Genomic DNA, 24429 nt, shown 5'->3' with positions numbered 1-24429 from the left:
GGTTTCAGATGCTCGTGGTCAAGTGCAGTCCAAAGTACACTGAATGGAAAATTCCAAAAATATTATTCCTAAGTTTTAAATTATGGGCTGTTCTGAGTAGCTTGATGACATCTCAGGCTGTCCCACTCCATCCAGCCAGGATGTGAATCGTCCCTTTGCCCAGCACATCCATGATGTATATCCTACCCTGCCCATTAGTCACTAAGCAGCCCTCTAAATTATCAGAATGACGTTGGTGGTATCACACATAATTTTTATTATAGTATATTGTTATATGCTCTATTTTATTATTAGTTATTGTTGTTCATCTCTTACTATGCCTAATTATAAATTAAACACTATCATAAGTACATATGTATAGGAAAAAGCATAGTATATGTAGGGTTTGGTACTAACTGTGGTTTCAGGCATCCACTGGGAGTCTTGGAACTTATCCTCCATGGGTAAGTGGGTCTGTTGTGCTTTGTTTCCCACTTCCCTTTTAAAACATCTGGAAAAGAACATTCTTCCCCAAACAACTAGAGGAAGAGTTCTTCTGATTATTGGTAATAAAATGTCCTCTAAGCAATTTGAATCACTTGTCTTAAGTAAGAAATTAGAATGCCTAGTCTCATACCATGATCAAATCTGTACCCTTGATTTAAAATGTCATCATTTTGCCCCTCTACCAGACTGGGGCTGTTTTTGGGGAAAGAGTATACTCTATCTTATTTCCTTCCTCATGCACTTGTGATACTTATCTATAAATTGAAGATAATAATCTGTACCTCAACACTATGGTTATTGTAAAGATTAATGTGAAAATACATTAAAAAACACTTAGAAAAATATTTAACCCATATTTCTAACAATGTTATTTTTAGAAGTAACAATAAATGTAATCATTATTATATAATTCTTATAAATGTCCTCTTTATAATTTATTTGTTTGACTTATGAGGATTTTCACATATCATTAAATATTCTTTACATTGTAATTGTTGTATAGTATTCAGCTGTACAAATGTAGCACAATTTTCAGTGCTAAACTGGATGTATATATCATTTCAAATATTTTCTCACATCATTGGTAATCATTGTGTTCATCATCTCTGATTTTTTTCCCCTTTAGAATATACTGTTGAAATGAAATTATTGGGTCAAAATGATTATTTTAAGGCCTTTAATACATACTGACAAATTATCCTACAAAAAATTAGTATCAGTGTGTATTATATTTTCAAGACTATCTTAAAATTCTGGCCTATTATCTACTATCAGACATTGATTTAAGTATAAGAGCATCCTTGGAAAATAAAAAATAGGCACAGAATGTTCTCTTGGGTCCTTACAGAGTGTGCCAACAGATTTCTGGATACATTTTTTGCTCCTGGGAATTAGCTAATCTCATAAAGGTTTGAATGAGGAGAAATCCAATACATCTTCAGAACCAGAGCATTCCAGGGACATAACTACACAACTACACTGATCATTCTTTTTTAATAGAAAAAGAAAATGAAGTAAGAATGAGCAGTAGTGACTCTCTATTGTGGTGGCTCATTATGAGATACTTAGATTGAACTGCTTTAATTTTGTAAATGCATCGGGTGGATGAGTGTTAATAAACTTCTCTTTAAATAAAATAAATCAAAATTCTGCTTTTCCTTAGTACATTATATTTTAATTAAATTTCTGAGCACAGTCAGTAACTGTGAAGTTACACAGTTGACAAAAATTAATCACTAAGGAGTGTAAATCAGTGAGATACTAGTCTAACATAAAGCAGATGGTAATTAGATAACAGATTAGAAGTTTCGCAGATGTCGCGAGGACACTGTGGTTCTCATTTTTAGCATTCCAGATAGGTATTATGAAGGAAATGCCAATTTTTTGAAGGTCCCACAAACTCACAATATCTTAAAGGTCTTAATATAAAATTATCCATTTTGGAAAAGTTATCTTCCTGCGATACCCTATGCCTCTCTGTCTTTCCACTCTGTTGCTCTCCCTCTCTCTCTCTCTCTCACACACACACACTCCCTCTCTCTCTTCATGTTCTCAGATGCACATGTAACCCCAACTGAACAAAATATTCACCCTACCACCAAATAACAGCCATTGGACCAACCTTATAAAGTAGTGGCAGTTTTCCTAATTTCAGGAGTGCAATCTGATTTGTGACATTTTTCATTTTTTTAATCCTATTTAAATCATCTGCATTTCCATAACTCACATCAATGACTTCAGCCTGAAAGAGAAGACAAAGAAAAATAAAGCCCTGTCAGAAGCATTATAGCAAGTTGCCCATTTAATAACAAAATCATTCATAGTAATTCAAAATGTTCAAGGAGAACTAATCGCTCTCTTACCCTGTCCCAATCATGACCTTTCTATTTCTATCAGGGTACAACAATTCTCCTTTGAGAAGTCACTTGAGAAAAAGGTTTAGAGTCATTTTTGCTTTGCAGTCTCTTCTAAACATATTACAAACCCAGTTTATGTCTCTAACAGACCCAGTTTGGTATATTATTACATTCATGTTTCTGGAATTTGAATCATTTTACAAGATGCTGCAAAATTAATTTCCTTAAGGTTCAACAACAATCATACTACTCTTAGATGTGAAAACAACTCAAAGATTCTCTACTGTTATCCAAATTAAGTACAAAGTTCACAATGCACAGCTGTTCAGGATGTGCACATATCCAGCTGTGAATGACAGCCCCCTGGGTTATGCAGGATACAACCTATACAACCACCTATACCACTGTGACATTCAAGACTTTAGAATATGACACCAAACAACTATTTCTGTCACATATCCCACTACTCCCCTAGAGTTATGTTTCATATCAATATTTCTCATTTTTAAAAGTCTTATTTTATTAATGTAAAAATTGTATGCCTTCTTGGAAATTTTACTGGGAATCTTATGATTTGGTGACCCCCATCCCACACTTTGAAAAGTACTGCCCTGAGGGTTCCATCCAGCATACTCCTACAGCCAAGAGGATTCCTTTTGGCTTTACTTTCTGGAATTTCTATTATTAAAATAATAGCTGTTATGCTTTCCAGTCATAAAATTATAATACTAAATGTGCTGCTTCAGGAGGGAGGACCTTCAATATGGCGGAGGAGTAAGACGTGGAGATCACCTTCCTCCCCACAAATACATCAAAAATACATCTACATGTGGAACAACTCCTACAGGACACCTACTGAATGCTGGCAGAAGACCTCAGACTTCCCCAAAGGCAAGAAACTCCCCACATACCTGGGTAGGGCAAAAGAAAAAAGGAAAAACAGAGACAAAAGAATAGGGATGGGACCTGCACCAGTGGGAGGGAGCTGTGAAGGAGGAAATGTTTCCACACACTAGAAGCCCCTTCACTGGCGGGGAGAGGGGGTGGGCACGGTGGGGAATCCTTGGAGCCGCAGAGGAGAGTGCAGCAACAGGGTTGCAGAGGGCAAAGCGGAGAGATTCCTCCATAGAGGATTGGTGCCGACCAGCACTCACCAGCCTGAGAGGCTTGTCTGCTCACTTGCCAGGGCAGGTGCGGGCTGGGAGCTGAGGCTTGGGCTTCGGAGGTCAGACCCCAGGGAAAGGACTGGGGTTGGCTGCGTGAACACAGCCTGAAAGGGGCTAGTGCACCACAGCTGGCCGGGAGGGAGTCTGGGAAAAAGTCTGGAATGGCCAAAGAGGCAAGAGACCATTGTTATGGGGTGCACGAGGAGAGGAGATTCAGAGCACCACCTAAACGAGCTTCTGAGACAGGCGTGAGCTGCGGCTATCAGCACAGACACCAGAGACAGGCATGAAGTGCTAAAGCTGCCGCTGCCGCCACCAAGCAGCCTGTGTGCAAGCACAGGTCACTACCCACACCGCCCCTCCTGGGAGCCTGTGAAGCCCGCCACTGCCAGGGTCCCGTGATCCTGGGACAACTTCCTCGGGAGAACACATGGTATGCCTCAGACTGATACAACGTCACGCCGGCCTCTGCCTCTGCAGGCTTGCTCCGCATGCTGTATCCCTCCTTCCCCCCAGACTGAGTGAGCCAGAGCCCCCGAATCAGCTGCTACTTTAACCACATCCTGTCTGAGAAAAGAACAGAGGCCCTCAAGCGACCTACACACACAGGTGGGGCCAAATCCAAAGCTGAACCTCAGGAGCTGTGCGAACAAAGAAGAGAAAGGGAAATTTCTCCATGCAGCCTCAGGGGCAGTGGATAAAATCCCCACAATCAACTTGATGTACCCTGCATCTGTGGAATACCTGAATGGACAATGAATCATCTAAAAATTGAGGTGGTGGACTTTGGGAGCAACTGTAGACTTGGGGTTTGCTGTATGAAACTGACAAGTTTCTGATTTTTATGTTTATCCTAGTTTAGTTTTTAGCACTTGTTGTCATTGGTGGATTTGTTTATTGGTTTGGTGGCTCTCTTCTTATTTTTTCTTTTTTTTATTACTTTTTAAATTTTTTATATTAATACTTTTAAAAAATATTTTATTTTAATAACTTTATTCATTTCATTTTATTTTTTTCTACCTTTTTTTTCCTCCTTTTTCTTCTGAGCCATGTGGCTGACAGGGTCTTGGTGCTCCAGCCGGATGTCAGGCCTGAGGCTTTGAGGTAGGAGAGCCGAGTTCAGGAGATTGGACCACCAGAGACCTCCCAGCCCCATGTAATAACAATCGGCAAGAGGTCCACCAGAGATCTCCGACTCAGTGCTAAGACCCAGCTCCACTCAACAACCACCAAGCTCCAGTGCTGGACAACTCACGCCAAACAACTAGCAACACAGGAACACAACCCCACCCATTAGCAGAGAGGCTGACTAAAATCATAATAAACTCACAGATACCACAAAACACACCACTGAACATGGTCCTGCCCACCAGAAAGACAAGATCCAGCAACATCCACCAGAACAAAGGCACAAGGCCCCTCCACCAGGAAGCCGACACAACCCACTGAACAACCTTAGCCACTGGGGGCAGACACCAAAAACAATGGGAACTACAAACCTGCAGCCTAAGAAAAAGGAGACCCCATACAGTGAGTTAAGCAAAATGAGAAAACAGAGAAATACACAGCAGATGAATGAGCAAGGTAAAAACCCACCTGACCAAATAAATGAAGAGGAAATAGGCAGTCTACCTGAAAAAGAATTCAGAGTAATGATAGTAAAGATGATCCCAAATCTTGAAACTAGAATGGAGAAAATACAAGAAACGTTTAACAAGGACCTAGAAGAACTAGAGAGCAAACAAACAATGATGAACAGCACAATAAATGAAATTGAAAATTCTCTAGAAGGAATCAATAGCAGAATAACTGAGGCAGTAACACAGTAATAGAAGGGGACTTTAACACCCCACTTTCACCAATGGACAGATCAACCAAAATGAAAATAAATAAGGAAACACAAGCTTTAAGTGACACATTAAACAAGATGGACTTAATTGATATTTATAGGACATTCCATCCAAAAACAACAGAATATACTTTCTTCTCAAGTGCTCATGGAACATTCTCCAGGATAGTTCATATCTTGGGTCACAAATCAAACCTTGGTAAATTTAACAAACTTGAAATAGTATCAAGTATCTTTTCCGACCACAACGCTATGAGACTAGATATCAATTACAGGAAAAAACTGTAAAAAATACAAACACATGGAGGCGAAACAATAGGCTACTCAATAACCAAGAGATAACTGAAGAAATCAAAGAGGAAATCAAAAATACCTCCAAACAAATGACAATGAAAACATGACGACCCAAAACCTATGGGATGTAGCAAAACAGTTCTAAGAGGGAAGTTTATAGCATTACAATCCTACCTCAAGAAATAAGAAAACTCTCAAATAAACAACCTAACCTTACACCTAAAGCAATTAGAGAAAGAAGAACAAAAAAAAACAAAACCCAGGGTTAGCAGAAGGAAAGAAATCATAAAGATCAGATCAGAAATAAATGAAAAAGAATTGAAGGAAACGATAGCAAAGATCAACAAAACTAAAAGCTGGTTCTTTCAGAAGATAAACAAAATTGATAAACCATTAGCCAGACTCATCAAGAAAAAAAAGAGAGAAGACTCAAATCAACAGAATTAGAAATGAAAAAGGAGAAGTAACAACTGACACTGCAGAAATGCAAAGGATCATAAGAAATTACTTCAAGCAACTCTATGCCAATAAAGTGGACAACCTAGAAGAAATGGACAAATTCTTAGAAAAGCACAACCTTCCAAGACTGAACCAGGAAGAAATAGAAAATATAAACAGACAATCACAAGCACTGAAATTGAAAGTGTGATTAAATATCTTCCAACAAACAAAAGCCGGGGACCAGGTGGCTTCACTGGTGAATTCTATCAAATATTTAGAGAAGAGCTAACACCTATCCTTCTCAAACTCTTCCAAAATATACCAGAGGAAGGAACACTCCCAAATTCATTCTACAAGGTGACCATTACCCTGATACCATAACCAGGCAAAGATATCAAAAAAAAGAAAACTACAGGCCAATATTTCTGATGAACAAAGATGCAAAAATCCTCAACAAAATACTAGCAAACAGAATCCAAAAACACATTAAAAGGATCATGCACCATGATCAAGTGGGGTTTATCCCAGGAATGCAAGGATTCCTCAATATACGCAAATCAATCAATGTGAAATGCCATATTAACAAATTGAAGGAGGAAAACCATATGATCATCTCAATACATGCAGAAAAAGCTTTTGACAAAATTCAACGTCATTTATGATAAAAAACTCTCCAGAAAGTAGGCATAGAGGGAACATACCTCAACATAAAAGAGACCGTATATGACAAACCCACAGCCAACATCGTTCTCAATGGTGAAAAACTGAAACCATTTCCACTAAGATCAGGAAGACAAGGTTGCCCACTCTCACCACTATTATTCAACATAGTTTTGGAAGCTTTAGCCACAGCAATCAGAGAAGAAATAGAAATAAAAGGAATCCAAATTGGAAAAGAAGAATTCAAGCTGTCACTTTTTGCAGATGACATGATACTATACATAGAGAATCTTAAAGATGCTACCAGAAAACTACTAGATCTCATCAATGAATTGGGTAAAGTAGCAGGATAAAAATTAATGCACAGAAATCTCTTGTATTCCTATACACTAATGATGAAAAATTTGAAAGAGAAATTAAGGACATACTCCCATTTACCATGGCAACAAAAAGAATAAAATACCTAGGAATAAACCTACCTAAGGAGACAAAAGACCTGTATGGAGAAAACTATAAGACACCAATAAAAGAAATTAAAGATGATACAAACAGATGGAGAGATATACCCTGTTCCTGGATTGGAAGAATCAACATTGTGAAAATGACTATACTACCCAAAGCAATCTACAGATTCAGTGCAATCCCTATCAAACTACCAATGGCATTTTTCACAGAACAAGAGCAAAAACTTTCACAATTTGTATGGAAACACAAAAGACCCCGAATAGCCAAAGCAATCTTGAGAAAGAAAAATGGAGCTGGAGGAATCAGGCTCCCTGACTTCAGACTATACTACAAAGCTACAGTAATCAAGATAGTATGTTAGTGGCACAAAAACAGTAATACACATCAATGGAACAGGATATAGAGCCCAAAGAGAAACCCACGCTCATATGGTCACCTTATCTTTGACAAAGGAGGCAAAGATATACAATGGAGAAAAGACAGTCTCTTCAATAAGTGGTGTTGGGAAACTGGAAAGCTACATGTAAAAGAATGAAATTAGAACACTCCCTAACACCATAAACAAAAGTAAACTCAAAATGGATTAAAGACCGTAATTTAAGGCCAGAGACTATAAAACTCTTAGAGGAAAACATAAGCAGAACACTGTATGACATACATCACAGAAAGATCCTTTTTGACCCAACTCCTAGAGAAATGGAAATAAAAACAAAAATAAACAAATGGGACCTAATGAAACTTAATAGATGTTGCACAGCAAAGGAAACCATAAACAAGACGAAAAGACAACCTTCAGAATGGGAGAAAATATTTGCCAACGAAACAACTGACAAAGGATTAATCTCCAAAATATACAAACAGCTCATGCAGCTCAATATCAAAAATCAAACAATGCAATCCAAAAATGGGCAGAAGACCTAAACAGACATTTCTCCAAAGAAGATATACAGATTGCCAACAAGCACATGAAAGGATGCTCAACATCACTAATCACTAGAGAATTGCAAATCAAAACTACAATGAGGTATCACCTCACACCAGTCAGAATGGACATCGTCAAAAAATCTACAAACAATAAATGCTAGAAAGGGTGTGGAGAAAAGGGAACACTCCTACACTGTTAGTGGGAATGTAAATTGATACTGCCACTATGGAGAACATTATGGAAGTTCCTTATGAAACTAACAATAGAAGTACCATATGAGCCAGCAATCCCAGTACTGGGCATATACCCTGAGAAAACCATAATTGAAAAAGAGTCATGTACCACAATGTTCACTGCAGCACTATTTACAATAGCCAGGACATGGAAGCAACCTAAGGGTCCATTGTCAGAAGAATGGATAAAGAAGATGTGGCACATATATACAGTGCAATATTACTCAGCCATAAACAGAAATGAAATTGACTTATTTGTAGTGAGGCGGATGGTCGTAGAATCTGTCATACAGAGTGAAGTAAGTCAGAAAGAGAAAAACAAATACCGTATGCTAACACATATATATGGAATCGTAAAAAAAAAATTGGTTCTGAAGAGCCTAGGGTCAGGACAGGAATAAAGACGCAGACGTAGAGAATGGTCTTGAGGACACGGGGAGGGGGAAGGGTAAGCTGGGATGAAGTGAGAGAGTGGCATGGACATATATACACTACCAAATGTAAAACAGAGAGCTAGTGGGAAGCAGCCACATGGCACAGGGAGATCAACTCGGTGCTTTGTGACCACCTAGAGGGGTGGAATAGGGAGGGTTGGAGGGAGACGCAAGAGGGAGAGGATATGAGGATATAAGTATACGTATAGCTGATTCACTTTGTTATACAGCAGAAACTAACACAACAATGTAAGGCAATTATACTCCAATAAAGATGTTAAAAATAAATAAATGTGCTGTTTCAACGTATAGCATATCTACGTTGAGGTGTTGATAAAATGTTAGTGGTGGCAAATAGTGAAAGAATGGAGATGAAGAATCCAGACGTCTCACTTCCCACCCTTCTCAGTCAGAGCTATAACGTACTTTAGCCAATTGTATACAAAGCGCCTCCACAGAAGACTCATTTGAAGAACATGTGAATAACAAGAGATCGGTAAATCTAACTATTCAAGGAAACATTTCTGGCATGAAATATTTCCTTAGCCATTACCTTCATCTGCTTCTATAAAAACTTTACTAATACTTTAAAACCCATTTCAAATGTTACCTCCCTGAGGAATTATATTTACCTGTTGCCCAATTATATGTGAACTTATCTTTTTACTTTGATTCCCACAGTGATCTGTTTCTGCCTCTCTTAAGACTCATCTCTTTATGCATATATGTGTCTATCAGTTTCAATTTCAATTACAGGGTAATTTCCTCAGTAAAGGGTCCATCACACATCCATTCTCACCCTGGTGTCCTACATACATTGTTGGCTTATCTGTCTTGAATTGAAATGATTACAGTTTACAGTATCTCCCTAAAGTTAAGCTATACTTTCAAATGTATTTGCCAAGAAAACCTAATTGTTAGTTACTTGTGTCAGAATGGTTTTTGATCAAAATTTTGCTCCTATTAAAATGTGATTAAATCAGTGTCTTATTAAGTTGATTTTTGAGTCTGCTGATACCATTACCATATAAATATTGATCTACAATTTTAAAGCTCTATTAAATAAATGGTCACATAATATTAATGATCGTATTGTAAAAATGAGAGAATTCATCTTTTCCATTTCAACTTTCTAAGTTATCTACTAATTATGATTCACTGATAGCATCTTAAAGCAGAGATATTATTCATTTGGTTATATTAATGAACATACTTTTCATATTTAGGAGAGGTTTGGGGAAAAATCATACTGGTCTGAGAGCATGTAGGCCAGACTATGACTTTTTGTTTGTGTACATACCAGAAAAATATGGCAGTTACTAAAATACCAATTCTGTAAATGACATCAAAAATGACAATTTCAATTAAAGAGATCTTCAACTCATCTTCCATAAATAGCATATATCAATGATTAAAGCATTTTAACATGTAAGAGGGTTTTATCCCACAAAAATATTCCCCAAAACAGGCATCATTTTATGAATTTATTTTGGTTTATGTACTTTGAGGCTATGCATTAAAAGGCAATATTTACAGAAGTCTCAATGTTCTGACAGTTTGACAGGTGATAATAAAAATTATCTACTGTCTTCAAAGGATGCTTCTGAACCAGGTCCTTTCCAAAAGTCTTTCATATTTACCTTCAAGCAAACTGAAAATCACAGATGCAAGAAAGCACATTGAACTTTTCTGAGACAAATCAATATACAATGATATGATAAAATGTCAAGCCATTTTTTCCAACCATTCTTGTTGCTACAATGAACCTCTCTTTATTGCATGTATTCTGTCATGCTAGAAAACCGTCCGCTTACCAGTTGGCGTACCATGTTTAATTTATGTCCAAATATCAAGGATTAAGTCACATCTGAGTAGTCTTTGGGAAATGTCAAGTGAACAGGAATGTAGGTGCTTGTTGAAATATTTACTCTATGTGTACCAGTTTTTCCCTAACACAGAGAGGACTTCCTGACACATAGGAAAGAGTAAATGAGAGGTGCAGAGTGAAAGGAAACTAGCTCTGTTTTAATTTTTTTTTTTTTTACCAGAGAGAAATATTAAAAAGTCTACACATTAATTTTTATTTAAATTTTATACGTTAATTTTTGAACAAAGAACTTAAAAAACAACAATTGTAACAGAAAATCAAATATTTATACTTTGTTAAAAAAGAAAAAGTATCGGCATGACAACAGATGGGCCACATAGAAACAGCTAAGAGGATACTGGTACCCTTTAGAAACAAACATTAAAATACAATTAACTTCTATCCACTGTAAAATATGTGATTAGAAGGAATCATAAACCAAATAATTAGCAATGACTAAAAATCAAAACATCAAAAAGTGACATTCTATAGCATCAAATGTTCTATGGAAAAGTGGAGAAACTATTCTGAGAAGAAGCAACAGAAGAGAATAAACAAGAGAAATGAATAGAATTGTTATTTTCTGTAGTAAGCAAGCTAACTAAAATAAATAGAACAATCACGGAAAGTAGCCAGGTCAGAGAAGTGTTTCTGGGGCCCTCCACCTGCTGGTGGCCTGGGTTCCACGTTGAGGAACAATCCAGGGCCATGTTTCTCTTCTACCTGAGGTAGCAAAAATTATTCATGCTTATGAAATGATGTATGCCTCGAAATTTTTCAGACTTGACATTTTCAACCAAATCAATCACTCTGAATCCTCCCAGTTTTCTCTAAGAGAGATTCTGAATGTACAGAATATTTGAAAAGCCTGCTTTGACTAAAACAGTAATTTTCTACTCAAAGTCAGAAATGGTAAACCCAAGCAGTTCTCATACTGACAAAATACAGGGTTATCAGAAGTACTATTCATCCAAATACAAATTTTACTTTAGAAATTTACTACTACTTTATGTAATCTAGCTTTTGAATATTCTTCAAATTAAAGTGCTTATGTTTATTAAAAACTTGTAAAATCAGAATAATCTCCCATATTTACTGTTATCCTTTCTAAAAAAATAGTATATTAGTAATGATGAAGAGTTCAAAATTCAAAGATTGTTAGAACTTTCTTAGTTCTTTTTTTTCAAGTTCACTGAAGAGCTTTCCATCATAGACCTTATTATGAAAACCACAAAGTATTAAAACACGAAAGTCAATGCTGCTTCCTCCCACCCTTGTGGCAGATATCACTAATCAATCCTTTCAAACTCCTTCTCAAAACAGTATTCTAGAGTTAAGATGGGGTTGGCATAAGCATCCAGATATATAAAATATTAAGTATTTTAGTATTAAAAAGCTATTAATAATTTAAATAATATTTAGTTATTTAAAATATTTAATTACTAGAACAGCAGAAGAACTAATCAGTTAAAATAGACTCCCAACCAATCAGAAAGGACACCAGCAAGTGTGCTAAACTAGTATATCCCTGGGCTTCCCTGGTGGCGCAGTGGTTGAGAATCTGCCTGCCAATGCAGGGGACAGGGGTTCGAGCCCTGGTCTGGGAAGATCCCACATGCCACGGAGCGGCTGGGCCCGTGAGCCACAACTACTGAGCCTGCGCGTCTGGAGCCTGTGCTCTGCAACAAGAGAGGCCGCGATAGTGAGAGGTCCGCGCACCGCGATGAAGAGTGGCCCCCGCTCGCCGCAACTAGAGAAAGCCCTCGCACAGAAACGAAGACCCAACACAGCCATAAATAAATAAATAAAAATTAAAAAATAAACAGGAGCTGTTGTTTTAAAAAAAACAAACAAACAAACAAACAAAAAAACTAGTATATCCCAACTGAATTCAGCATTAAGCATGAGACACACAATCCATTCTGCTGTCTTCAGTGTAAAAGGTCAGAGAAAGGGATGGCTTGTCAATTTTATCACTTTTTATTACTGTAATATAAACACATGCTGAAAAAATATTTGCTACAATGATGTACTAAATGCAATGTTTAATGGCACAGTGAATAATTTATTTTATTTTATTTGTGTACAGTGACCATGTTTTGAAAGCAGAAAAAACAAAGATAAGCCAGAGTAGTCACTTGTCTTGGCATATAGTAATCATTTTTAACAACTTGTGAAATGTTTTATAATCTAACATATAAAGCACATTCATCTAAAGAAGAGAAAATTAAGTTAAAAAGTACTGTAATATAGAAATTTAACCAAAGTGAAGCAAAGTTCTGTCAGGATTACATTTCCACATTTACGTCAGTAATCTCGAAAGTCTACAAGCAAAATAATGCAAACGTGGGATAAGAATGTATACTAGATTAAGAAAACAAATTGTTGGGAAGAAAAAAATACACTCTTTAAGGATTTTCTAGGTAATTTAGAAAAAAAAAAAAGATATGCATTAGAGATGTGGGTTGAAGCGTGTGCCTAGGTCTTGGCAAAGTGGAAAAAATTCAGAAGTAGATCAGGGCAAGAGGTGGGTAACGGCAAGAGAGAGATAAGGGCAAGAGGAGGTTCACAGGAAACCCCAGCTGTTGGAAAACTGGAAATTGAATACAGAACCTTAGAGGGAGAGAGACAGAGAGGGAGGGAGGAAGAAAGAGAGAGAGAGGGAGAGATCACATGCACGCACATGTGTATTATAAGAAGGGTTAAATTGGCCAGGGCTGTTATGATAAAAAGGAGAAAGAAAATCAGTACTTAACCATTTATGTCCTCTGTGCTAGACATTTTACCATGGAGATTACATCAGTTGTTTTCAGTCAATCTTCAGAACATTCATATTTCTCGATATTTCTGCCCACTCTACAGATGAGGAAATGGAGTCTAGAATATTTAGGTAACTTGCTAGTTTTCATAGCAGGATGGCACCATGCAGTTGTGTAACTGCTTACCTAATAGCAAGTTTCCCCTGTTAGACTTCCAGCTACATGTGGGCAGTATCCAAAGCTTTCTTATGGCTCATTTTGCTCCTGTGATCGGCATAAAAAAGGGCACTCAGTATATACTTGCTAAATGTTGAGTGTTTCTTGCTACATTAGTGACAGCCAGCAGGCTAAATTCTATATCAGTCAGTTTATCTTTCAGTATCAAATTAAAATACAAGGAAAAACAGATTAATAATCAGAGGGTACTTTATTTAATAAATGATACTCAACTTATTAAGGTAAGGATATTGAAGGAGTTGCAAATTAATTCAAGAGAATTCTTCCTGGAGACCATGAAATTAATATGATAGAATTCTGCTTCCTTTAAAATCAACTATATTAATGTATTGAAATAGTGCATAAACCTAAGGATCAACTTTTGCACAGATCTCTCTAGTTCTGAAAAGACTGAATTTGCAGCGTCCAATGAAATGAGGTAAATCTTACTTGTAAACTGTATACTGGCATTTTATGAAAATTAAACTATATATTAAATCTGTTAAGAAAGTTATGTTATCAAAACATTGTAAGTGGTATGCTTTAACGTATATTAAAACTAAAAATTCTGACCTAGAATTTTCTGTCAAACAACAATTATGGTGATTCAGAATCTTTAGAAATAACTTTAGTCAAATTAGAAATCTGTAGTCAAACACTTTCTCCCTCAAAATGCTGTATTTCTTCTAATGAAGAGGGAGAAAAATAGTCCATTGTACTTTAACTATTTAGGTGAATTCAACTGTCTTTGTTGTAAATTTTTATTTCATAAAATAGGCTTTTATTCTTTCCCAGGAATAAGATGTAACCTCCCTAACAAATAGCTCACTATGGACACTATGTTGTGATAGATCACTTTTTTATTTGTAAATGCTTCTCTCTACGAAATTTTAAATCCAGGAAAAATATATACCTTAAATATGTGGAAACTAATCCCATGGACTATCTTGAAAAAAAAAAAAACAGTAGCCGGCTATGAAATTATTTTGCTAACTCAGTTAGTTACTGCACAGAGCTTGTGAAATAAGAAACAGAAGGTCATATTAAACCAAGGGATTTTATCTAGATTTTTTTAAGTGAATCACTTACATACAACTTTGTTCAAAGCCATTCATCTCACATTTGTGCACTGTTGACCAAAAGATGGATTCCACAAAAGAGGGGAGACAAATAAAATGCAAAATCCTTTTCAGCATTGAAAAACTGCTCGAAGCTCACATTTTTTATTTGTGAGAGAGCAGCCTCACCTTCATACCCAGACAATAATACAATTTCATTCTATTCCTTTAGCTTTCCGATATTTTTATCTGTAACAGGAAGCATTCAGAGCTAAATACATATAGCTTTGCCTTCTGCCATAGCACTGATCATTTTGCCTTTGTTTGAGAATATAAAAAAATAAAAGAGAAAGACAAAGTCTTCCTAGCCGTGAGAAAATAGACATCTGATTACAAGTTATCCAAGGATTCCATGCAGCGATTATTTTCTCTTTAAGACTTTTTGACAAAATATTTGATGCAGTGTTCAGATTTCATGTGTTAAACTATGTCATGATATTTCACAAAACAGACAAGCAATGCTCTTCAGGCCCAACTTGACATGACTTGCCATTCTGCATTCAAAAATAAAATATTTCATTTATTTGAGCTTTCAGTTTTAAATGAAAAATATGGTCAGGGAATTATATTTATTTTATTATGTATTCATACTTAAGGCATTTTCCTCCCTAATGATTAATATTTGTCATGTTAAATAGAAGACAGGAAGATTGTATTCAGACAATGTGGTAAAAATTTGTACTCCAAATTTTATGATATATAGTTCTGATATTTTCTTAATTTCTCCCATTTAAATGCATCTACTTTATACCAACTACTAATAACAACAATAGCTAACATTTATTGAGTGCTTCTAAGTTCCAGGCCCTTGACATGGTTTCTATCATTTCTTCCTCACAACAATCATTTGAGGTACTATTACTATTCCCCTTATACAGATAAGGACTTTTGAGGCTTAGAGAATTGAATCAACCAATCCACGGATGTGCAACTGATAAGGAAGGTTGTTAGTCTGGGCTCTTGAACTATGCTTTCTGAGGAATGGGATAGTAAGAAGTGTGTTGGTAACAATATTTCATGCACAGCTAATGAGTTGTTGAAAATGTTGCTTCATAAAACTGCATCACTTGGTTTGTCTTCCAGATACAAAATAATGCTTAACAGAAAGAAAACTTCAAAATTTATAAAATGTATTGGAATAAAAACAAATCCCTTATTCAAAGTAAGAACATGGTAGACCCAATCTGACCAACCTATATTAAATACTAATTGTTCCCTTTGCTTTTCTGTACCTGCACGGGTTTGACAAAGGACAAAAGAAATAACTGAAAAAAAAAAAAAAAAAAAAGAAATAACTGCACAGGAATTACATAAAGCCATATATTCTACTTATAAAACTGACTAGACATTGCCAGCACTATCAATGTCTTTAACATTATGATGAAATTATAGTTGATATTTCCCTTTAATAAAAATATAAATCACTGTTTACTCCCTGAAGCTAACCTCACTCATGCTAAATTATTTATGTATCCATTTTAATATGTATTTTGCGTCTGACAGGACAACTCTCCTTAGGACCATTTTACTGACCCACCTGTCATTATGATGGGGTAAACAATGTCACCTTTCCAGTGCACAATGAATTACAAAAAGTTGCAAAGTACGCCATCCATCATGCTGGCACTAAGTAGGTTTTCGAAGCAGATCTCAGATATCACAAATGCTGTTTAGACTGTTAGCAGAAAGCAAAAATTGGAAGCTTGTACAAAATGGTCATATGATGAATGGACATGACGGCTCTTCAAAGCAAAAGGGCATGGCTCTTCTACAAATAACCTTGTCAAAAGCAAAAGTAGTGGGGAGCTTTGCTGGCAGTCAGACTAGAATAATTTAAGAACTTGTTAATGGCGCTGCCTGATAGAAATTCATGCAAACACAATGTACTCAAAATCAAAAAGTAGGTATGCCTGAATCATCAGCAGCAACCTCTCAAGCTTGATTTGAATTGGGAAATAGTCTGAAGAGACACAGAAAATTCACCAGTGTCATATTAATTAGAATATGTGAGTTTCAGTAAAACACCTATCTAAAACATGTATATAAAATATATGCAAGTATTCTATATGCATATAAAATAGTCACCAAGAAATTGCTTTGCTTTTGAAAATTATAATCCTAATATAGTAAAAGTTTAAAAAGTCAATATCACATTATGTCCTTTATTTATATAAATATTTAAATTATTATGTACTTAGTGTAATAGATTTGAATTATTAACGTAATTCTAAAAATACTTATTGCCAGTGTCGTCATCTAATTTGCACGGTTAATTTCTTAAATTATGTTCTTCAAATACAAAGTGTTTGTTTTATCCATAATTGCATTTTAGTTCCTTTAACATTATTCCCTTCTATCTAGGTCTAATATTTCAAACATGGAATACACTTCTACATCTATAGCTAACTTTATTTCTCCCTTTTAATAGCTATATTATTTAAAATCTTTTTCAGCACTTCTTTATTAAAAATGGTATTTTTTAAATTCAAGTATAGTTGATTTATAATATTATATTGGTTTCAGGTATGCAACATAGTGATTCAATATTTTTATAGATTATACTCCATTTAAAGTTATTATAAAATATTGGCTATATTCCCTGTGCTGTACAATATATCTTTGTAGCTTATTTACTTTATATATAGTAATGTGTATTCCTTTATCTCCTATCTTGCCCTTCGCCTTCCCTCTCCTCACTGGTAACCACTAGTTTGTTGTCTATATCTGTGAGCCTCTTTGTATTTTGTTATATTCATTCACTTTATTTTTTAGATTCCACACATAAGTGATAAAATAGAGTATTTGCCTTTCTCTGTCTGACATTTCACTAAGCATAATACCCTCCAGGTCCATCCATGTTGTTTCAAATGGCAAAATTTCATTTTTTATGGCTGAGTAATATTCCATTGTGTGTGGGCACCTGTGTGTAAAAAATTACACTGCTATGAACATTGGGGTGGGTGTATTTTTTTGAGTTAGTGTTTTTGTTTTCTTTGACTATATACCCAGAAGTGGAATTGCTTGGTCATGTGGTAGTTCTGTTTTTAGTATTTTGAGGAACCTCCATACTGTTTTCCATAGTGGCTGCACCAATTTACATTCCTACCAAGATAATACTAGAGTTCCATGACTTATGACTTGGCAGACACTTAACTACTTCCATGATTCTATAGCAGACCTTGGTTTTCTTTTATATGAAACAAAGAGAAAATTTAAACACTTATAACTGATAAGGTAAATGTGTGAAAATCCCTCAGAGATATGGTTACATAGGAATATAAAAAAAAATCCAATGTGCCCAGGCGATTATTAAACAGGTACACACTGAGGCAACTGAGACACAAGCTATAGTTCCACGGCTTTTCCATATCACCTCAGTCGAGGAATAATGAATGTTTGCCAGAGGAAATTGGAAAGAAAATAGATGGGGGTGATTCCAAGGATCCACTCAAGCTTCTGGGGTTTTGTTGTTGTTCTGTGTTTTGGACATGCTTTTGTTTAAGGAAGGAGATGACTGTGCTGTACTTGAATCAACCAGGATAAAGAGGAGCCTGGAAATGTGTGGGGCTTATGCAGGGTTGGGAGGCTAAAATACGTGGGGTAACTTTAGAATCTCGACTTGAGACCAAAGTTTCTGAACCGAAGAAAGAATGCTGGCAGTCTCCCTCTATTTCTATTAGTATGCAGGTACTTTTCCATTATTGCCTATCAGACATAGTGTATATTCACCAAGTCAAATCATGAGTCCTACACTAGAAATATCACAGACATTTAATATTATGTTAACTTTTAATTAATAAAAAGACTTTCAAGGTGGTGCTGGTTATATGCGGTTCTGCTAAATATCAGAGAATGTTACAACACAGAACAAGAACAATGCCAAAGCACTGGTTAGCTGCTTCTCCTCATGCCGCACCCGAAAAAAATTTTTTTAAAAATTGGGAACAAGCAGGTATTTCTGCAACGTAACTTTAAGTGATTTAAATTAATCATCTTAATCAGAGTTAATAATAAGTTGGATTCTTAAAAATCTGTGCCAATAATCAACAATCAGAAACAGCATTTCATTCATATAAAATCTATAGAAGAAATCAATAGTTTTATTTAAAAAACTGAATGTGTTTATTCAAATGAGACTTTTCCACGGAGATGGCAAAGTTGCCTATATAAAGGAAACTAGTGACCAATTAAATGCTATGGTATCTGACTGCTCTCTTGTCCTTACCATAGGCTAAGCTCTATCCTCCAAGATTTACGTATATTAATTAATTTAATACTCATAACAAGCTTATGAAGCTGGAACTATCATTATCCCCATTACTGAGATGAGAGAACTCAGCCCTATATGCTTAATTAACAGTGGTAATTGGGAAGATGAGATTTGAAACTAGTCCATGTGGCTCTAGAAGCTGTGCACTTAACCACAATGCCAAAAAACCACCACGTCAAAAAACCAGCTAACCCAGAAAGACTAAAGCAATAATTCACACCTGGTCCCTTGTTTATATTTTCCATTAGAAAGCAGACACACTGTATGTCAAATCTTAAATGTGTGAATAATCACATCAATTTTCCACTTCATTTCTTGTGCGCATACACAATTTCAAAACACAACTGCCTCCGTTTCTATTCTTTCTGTCCACATTGATCTATTAACATTTGCCTCTTCAGAACCAAAGAACGAAATGAACTCACAGTGTGAGGATTAAGCAAAATGTGAACGACTCGGTCACACACTCAACACGTTTAAATTAAATTCTTCTAACATGTTTTCACTTTCAAAATATGACAAGAAAAGGGGCAGGCAATTCAAATCTTCCTTCCCCTTTCCTGGCATCTCCACACTGAGCACATTTAATGGTTATTTTGGTATGTTGCTTCTTGCCAGTTAGTTCAATTTAGATGAAAGCTGTTGTTTTCTAATTTCATTTCACTGTAAATGACAGAGACAAATGGTCATATTACCTTGAGAGTTCCGCTGGCAGAATAGGCTGCATATGAGTAGAGCAGATCTTGGCTGCTGTGTTGTCTGGCTTCTTCGCTGCAAGGCTGGCCATTAGGATGAAAGCACTGGCCACTGCTGCTCAGAGTCACTGAGCTGGGAGAAGTGCCTGGCAGGTTCAGCAGCACAGAGTAATTTACAAATTGTACATCTTCCAGGCCCAAAGAAGTCCACTGGGTTTTAATCTTCTTTGAAATTTCTATGTCATTTTCACTTTTGTACAGTTGTACCAAATTTCTGAAAGAAATTTAAAAGGCATATTCTAAAAAAAAAAAAGGAAATCTTTGTTCTTTCAAGTTATGGTTGTTCAGTATACGAACCATTATTAATAGATGTGGGATGTGAAAGATGCATGAGACAGGACACTACACAAGAAATTCACAATTTGGTAGAGGTGATGAGCTTTACAGAAATTATACAAAATCAAAGCAGAATGAATTAAACTCAAATTAAGAACTAATCAAGGACCATGGGAGTACAGAGAAGAGAATAATTAATACCAACTAGCTCTTTTCTTACTTCTGATCCTTCTATTGACAACAACATAATCTATTTAAAAATCGGCTCCAAAACTAGGAGTCATGTTGATTGAGACACTTCTGCACTATAGTTAATATGATTACATATAAAGCTGTGTGATTAATACACAGCTATTGGTATTTGAAAAATGATTCAGAGGGAACTCTTCTGATACAAATTACATGCCAAATTACATGATGCTATGAACATAATGATAGGCAATAAAATCAGTATATTGTGGTAAAACCAACCATAGATTGTCAAACTAATATGAAGTTAACTTTTGTGTGTGCTTGCTGTCTAGTCTATATATTTATTCCTATACTTGTTCCATAACCCATAATGACACTATTTTTGCTTAGGACATCCTAGAAACCAGACAAGCTCTGTTTAAAACATGCATAGAACCTAGAAAAGCATGAGATATGGGAAATTAAAAAATAAAAATCTAATAAAGTTTTGCTTTGTTTTGGGCTAGAATGCAAAGGAAACAGCTCTTTTTTTGGTAAAAATTTATCTTCCTATAAGCATTGTATTGCTATCCAAACTAATACCTAAGTGGATATTTTACTATAGTTGTCATTTTTGCCCATCAAATTATTTTTGTCACACATACTTATTTTAGGACCCTGTTTATTCAAGAACCCTCAAATGAAACATATTTGAAAAAAGAATAAGAAACAGCCACAATGGAAAAAAAATACATAGGATGGTATAGGAAAGCATTACTGGAGAAAAAAGGTCTGTTGACATAGCTTAAAAGCTGGTGTATACAGGAAGGTACGATGACAATTTACCAGTTGTTTTCTATCTTTTTAAGGTTATTTCTATTCTTTTAAAAAAAAATATCTAATTTGACCAATGATCAGTGTCATGTAAATTTTATGGGAAAACTTATGCGAAGAATTCTACTTTTTATTTGGAATAATACTGGTCAGCCTTGTATTTTTTTTTTTCTTATTTTGGTGGGGAGGCTTTTTGAGGTATAATTGACAAATGAAATTGTATATATTTAAAGTGTATAACATGATGATTTGATATACAGGTATGTTGTGAAGTGATTATCACAATCAAATTAACACATCCATCGACTCACCTTTGTTACTTAGTTGTGTGTGTGTGTGTATGTTGAGAGCACTTAAGATCTACTCTCTTGGCAAAATTCAAGAATACAATACAGTATTGTTAACTATAGTCACCATGCTATACGTTAGATTCTCAGAACTTATTCATCTTATAACTGAAGGCTTCTAATTCCTTGACCAACATCTCCCCATTTCCCTCAACTCCCAGTCCCTGACAACTATGATTCTACCCTGTTTCCAATAGTTTGATTTTTTTCTTTTAAGATTCAACATATAAGTGATATGATGCAGTCTCTGGCTTTCTTGGTCTGGGTTATCGCACTTATCACAGTGTTCTCTGAATTCATCTACATTGTCGCAAATGGCATGATCTTTTTTAAGGCCGAATAATATTCCATTGTATATACACACCACTTTTCTTTATCCATTCATCTGTCCACGAACACTTAGGTTGTTTTCATACTTTGGCTATTGTGAATAATGCTGCAATAAACATGGAAGTGCAGATATCTCTTTTAGATACTGATTTCATTTACTTTGGATATATACACAGAAGTAGTACAGCTGAATTGTGGTAGTTCTAGATTTAATTTTTTGAGGAACCTCTATACTATTTTCCATAATGGCTCTACCAGTTTACGTTCCCACCAACAGTGTACAATTTCACCTTTTCTTCACACCCTCACCAGCATTTGCTATCTAGTCTTTTTGGCAGACCTCCTAACAGGTGTGAGGTGATATTTCATTGTGGTTTTGCTTTGTATTCCCTGATGATGTTGAGAACCTTTCATGTATCTATTGGTTATCTGTATATCTTCTTTGGAGAAATATTAAGGTCCTTTGCCCAGTTTTTAACTGGATTTTTTTTTTTTTTTTTTGCTATCAAATTGTGAGTTTCTTATATATTTTAGATATTATCTCCTTATTAGCTATATGTTGGGTATTTTCTCCTATTCCATAGGTTGCCTTTTTATTTTGTTAATCATTTCCTTTGCTGTGCATAAGGTTTTTAGTTTGTTGTAGTCCAACATGTATATTTTTGCTTTGTGCCTGTGCTTGTTGTCTTATCCAAAAAAACAAAAAACAAAAAATTGCCAAGACCAATGTCAAGAAGTATTCTTTTTTAGGAGTATTGCAGTTTCTGGTCTTACATTTAAGTCCTTAATCCATTTCAAATTAATATTTATGATGGTGTAAGATAGGGGTTTCTTTTGCATGTGTATATTCCGTTTTCCTGATACGATTTATTAAAGACACTATTCTTTCCCCATTGTGTTCTTGCCTCCTTGGCCAAAAATTAATTGACCATATATATTGGGTTTATTTCTGGGCTCTCTATTCTGTTCCATTGACTGATTTTCTATGATTAATTTGTTTCATTGATCATTTTTGATCAAACAGATCATTGATGTGTTTGGATGACAAAATAATCTTTTGATCACTATAGCTTTGTAATATAGTTTGAAATCAACAAGTGTGATGTGTCCAGCTTTGTTCTTTTTTCTCAAGATTGCATTGGCTATTCAATGTCTTTTGTGGTTCCACATAAATTTTAGAAATGCCACTGGAATTTTGATAGGGATTACATTGAATCTGCAGATTGCTTTGGGTAGTGTGGACATTTTAACAGTATTAATTCTTCAAATAAGAATATGAGATATCTTTCCATTGATTTGTGTCTTAATTTTTTTCATCAGTCTTAAAGTTTTCAGTGTACAGGTCTTTCACCTCCTTGGTTAAATTTATTCCAAAGGATTTTATCCTTTATTCTAGGCTTCCAATTTGTTGGCTGATATTTGTTCATAGTAGTCTCTTAAGTTCCTTTGTATTTCTGTGGTGGCAGTTGTAATGTCTCCTCCTTTATCTCAGATTTTATTTGAGTCTTCTTTTTTCTTAGTCTAGCTAAAGGTTTGTTGATGTTGTTTATCTTTTCAAAAATATAGCTCAGTTTCATTGATCTTTTCCATTGTTTTTCTGGTCTCTATTTCATTGATTTCTGTTATTTCCTGATCTTTGTTATTCCCATCTTTCTGCTAACTTTGGGCTTAGTTTGTTTTCTTTCTACTTTCTTCAGGTGTAAAGTTAGATTGCACATTTGAGATCTTTCTTTTTTCTTAAAGTATTTATCTCTATAAACTTCTTTTTAAAACTGCCTTTGCTGCATCCCATAAGTATTCATATGTTCTGTTCCATTTTTTCTCAAGATGTATTTTTATTTCCCTTTTGATTTCTTCCATGACACACTGGTTACTCAGGAGTATGTTGTTTAATTTCCATGTTTAAAAATTTTCCAGCTTTCTTCCTATTACTGAGCTCTAGTTTTATACCACTGTGGTCAAAAAAAAGATATTTGATACGATTTCATACTTCTTAAATTTGCTAAGTCTTGTTTTGTGACCTAAATTATGATCCATCCTGGAGATGTTCTATGTGTGCTTGAAAAGAAGGTGTATTCTGTTGCTGTTGGGTAGAATATCTTGTATATGTCTGTTAGGTTCATTTGGTCTAAAGTGTAGTTCATATTCAGTATTTCTTTACTGATTTTCTGTCTGGATGATATATCCATTGTTTAAAGTTGGGTATTGAAGTCCCCAACTATTATTATATTGTTCAGATCTGTTAATGTTTGCTTAATATAGGTGTCAGTGTTCAGTACCTATATATTTACAATTGTTATATACTCTTAATGAATCAATCCCTTTGTAATTACATAATGACGTTCTTTGTGTCTTTACAGTTTTTGAAGTAAGTCTATTTTGTCTGATATAAGATTGTAGGGGTCCTCAGTGGCCAAGGTTGTGGCTGTACACAGTAGCAGTGAGGGCTGTTTGGTAGCAAAGGCTGCTGGGGACTCCCTGTCTCTTTTCTCCCATGTAGGATGTTTTGGCTGAAGGGATCCCTCTTGGTGCCTGGTTGGCTTGCAGGGCTATTACAGTGAGGGTGACATGGGTGTCTGATGAATGGACACCCATAGAGCAATCACAAAGCCAGGGTCTGGAGTACAGGTGCTTGTAGAGTGATAGCAGCTCCCAGGATCCAGGATACTGGTCAGCC

The 24429-nt window shown here is 35.5% G+C and overlaps 1 protein-coding gene across 15 annotated transcripts in view; it reads right to left on the bottom strand.

Annotated features, from left to right (window-relative positions):
• Window positions 1–24429, bottom strand: part of NAALADL2 (N-acetylated alpha-linked acidic dipeptidase like 2) — a 1511782-nt gene that overhangs the window by 646106 nt on the left and 841247 nt on the right. For all 15 annotated transcript variants that reach the window (XM_068547430.1, XM_068547429.1, XM_068547431.1 and 12 more), the window contains 2 exons: window positions 19735–20008; window positions 2108–2227 (listed from right to left, as the gene is read on the bottom strand). In XM_068547430.1, the coding sequence (XP_068403531.1) occupies window positions 2108–2227; window positions 19735–20008 (394 nt within the window). The remainder of the gene's footprint in view (window positions 1–2107; window positions 2228–19734; window positions 20009–24429) is intronic.

Source organism: Eschrichtius robustus, chromosome 6 (genome assembly GCF_028021215.1).
Source record: "Eschrichtius robustus isolate mEscRob2 chromosome 6, mEscRob2.pri, whole genome shotgun sequence".
NCBI classification, from domain to species: Eukaryota; Metazoa; Chordata; class Mammalia; order Artiodactyla; family Eschrichtiidae; genus Eschrichtius; species Eschrichtius robustus.
Note: the sequence above shows the minus strand (reverse complement) of the source record. Positions and strands in the feature narration are given on the sequence as shown.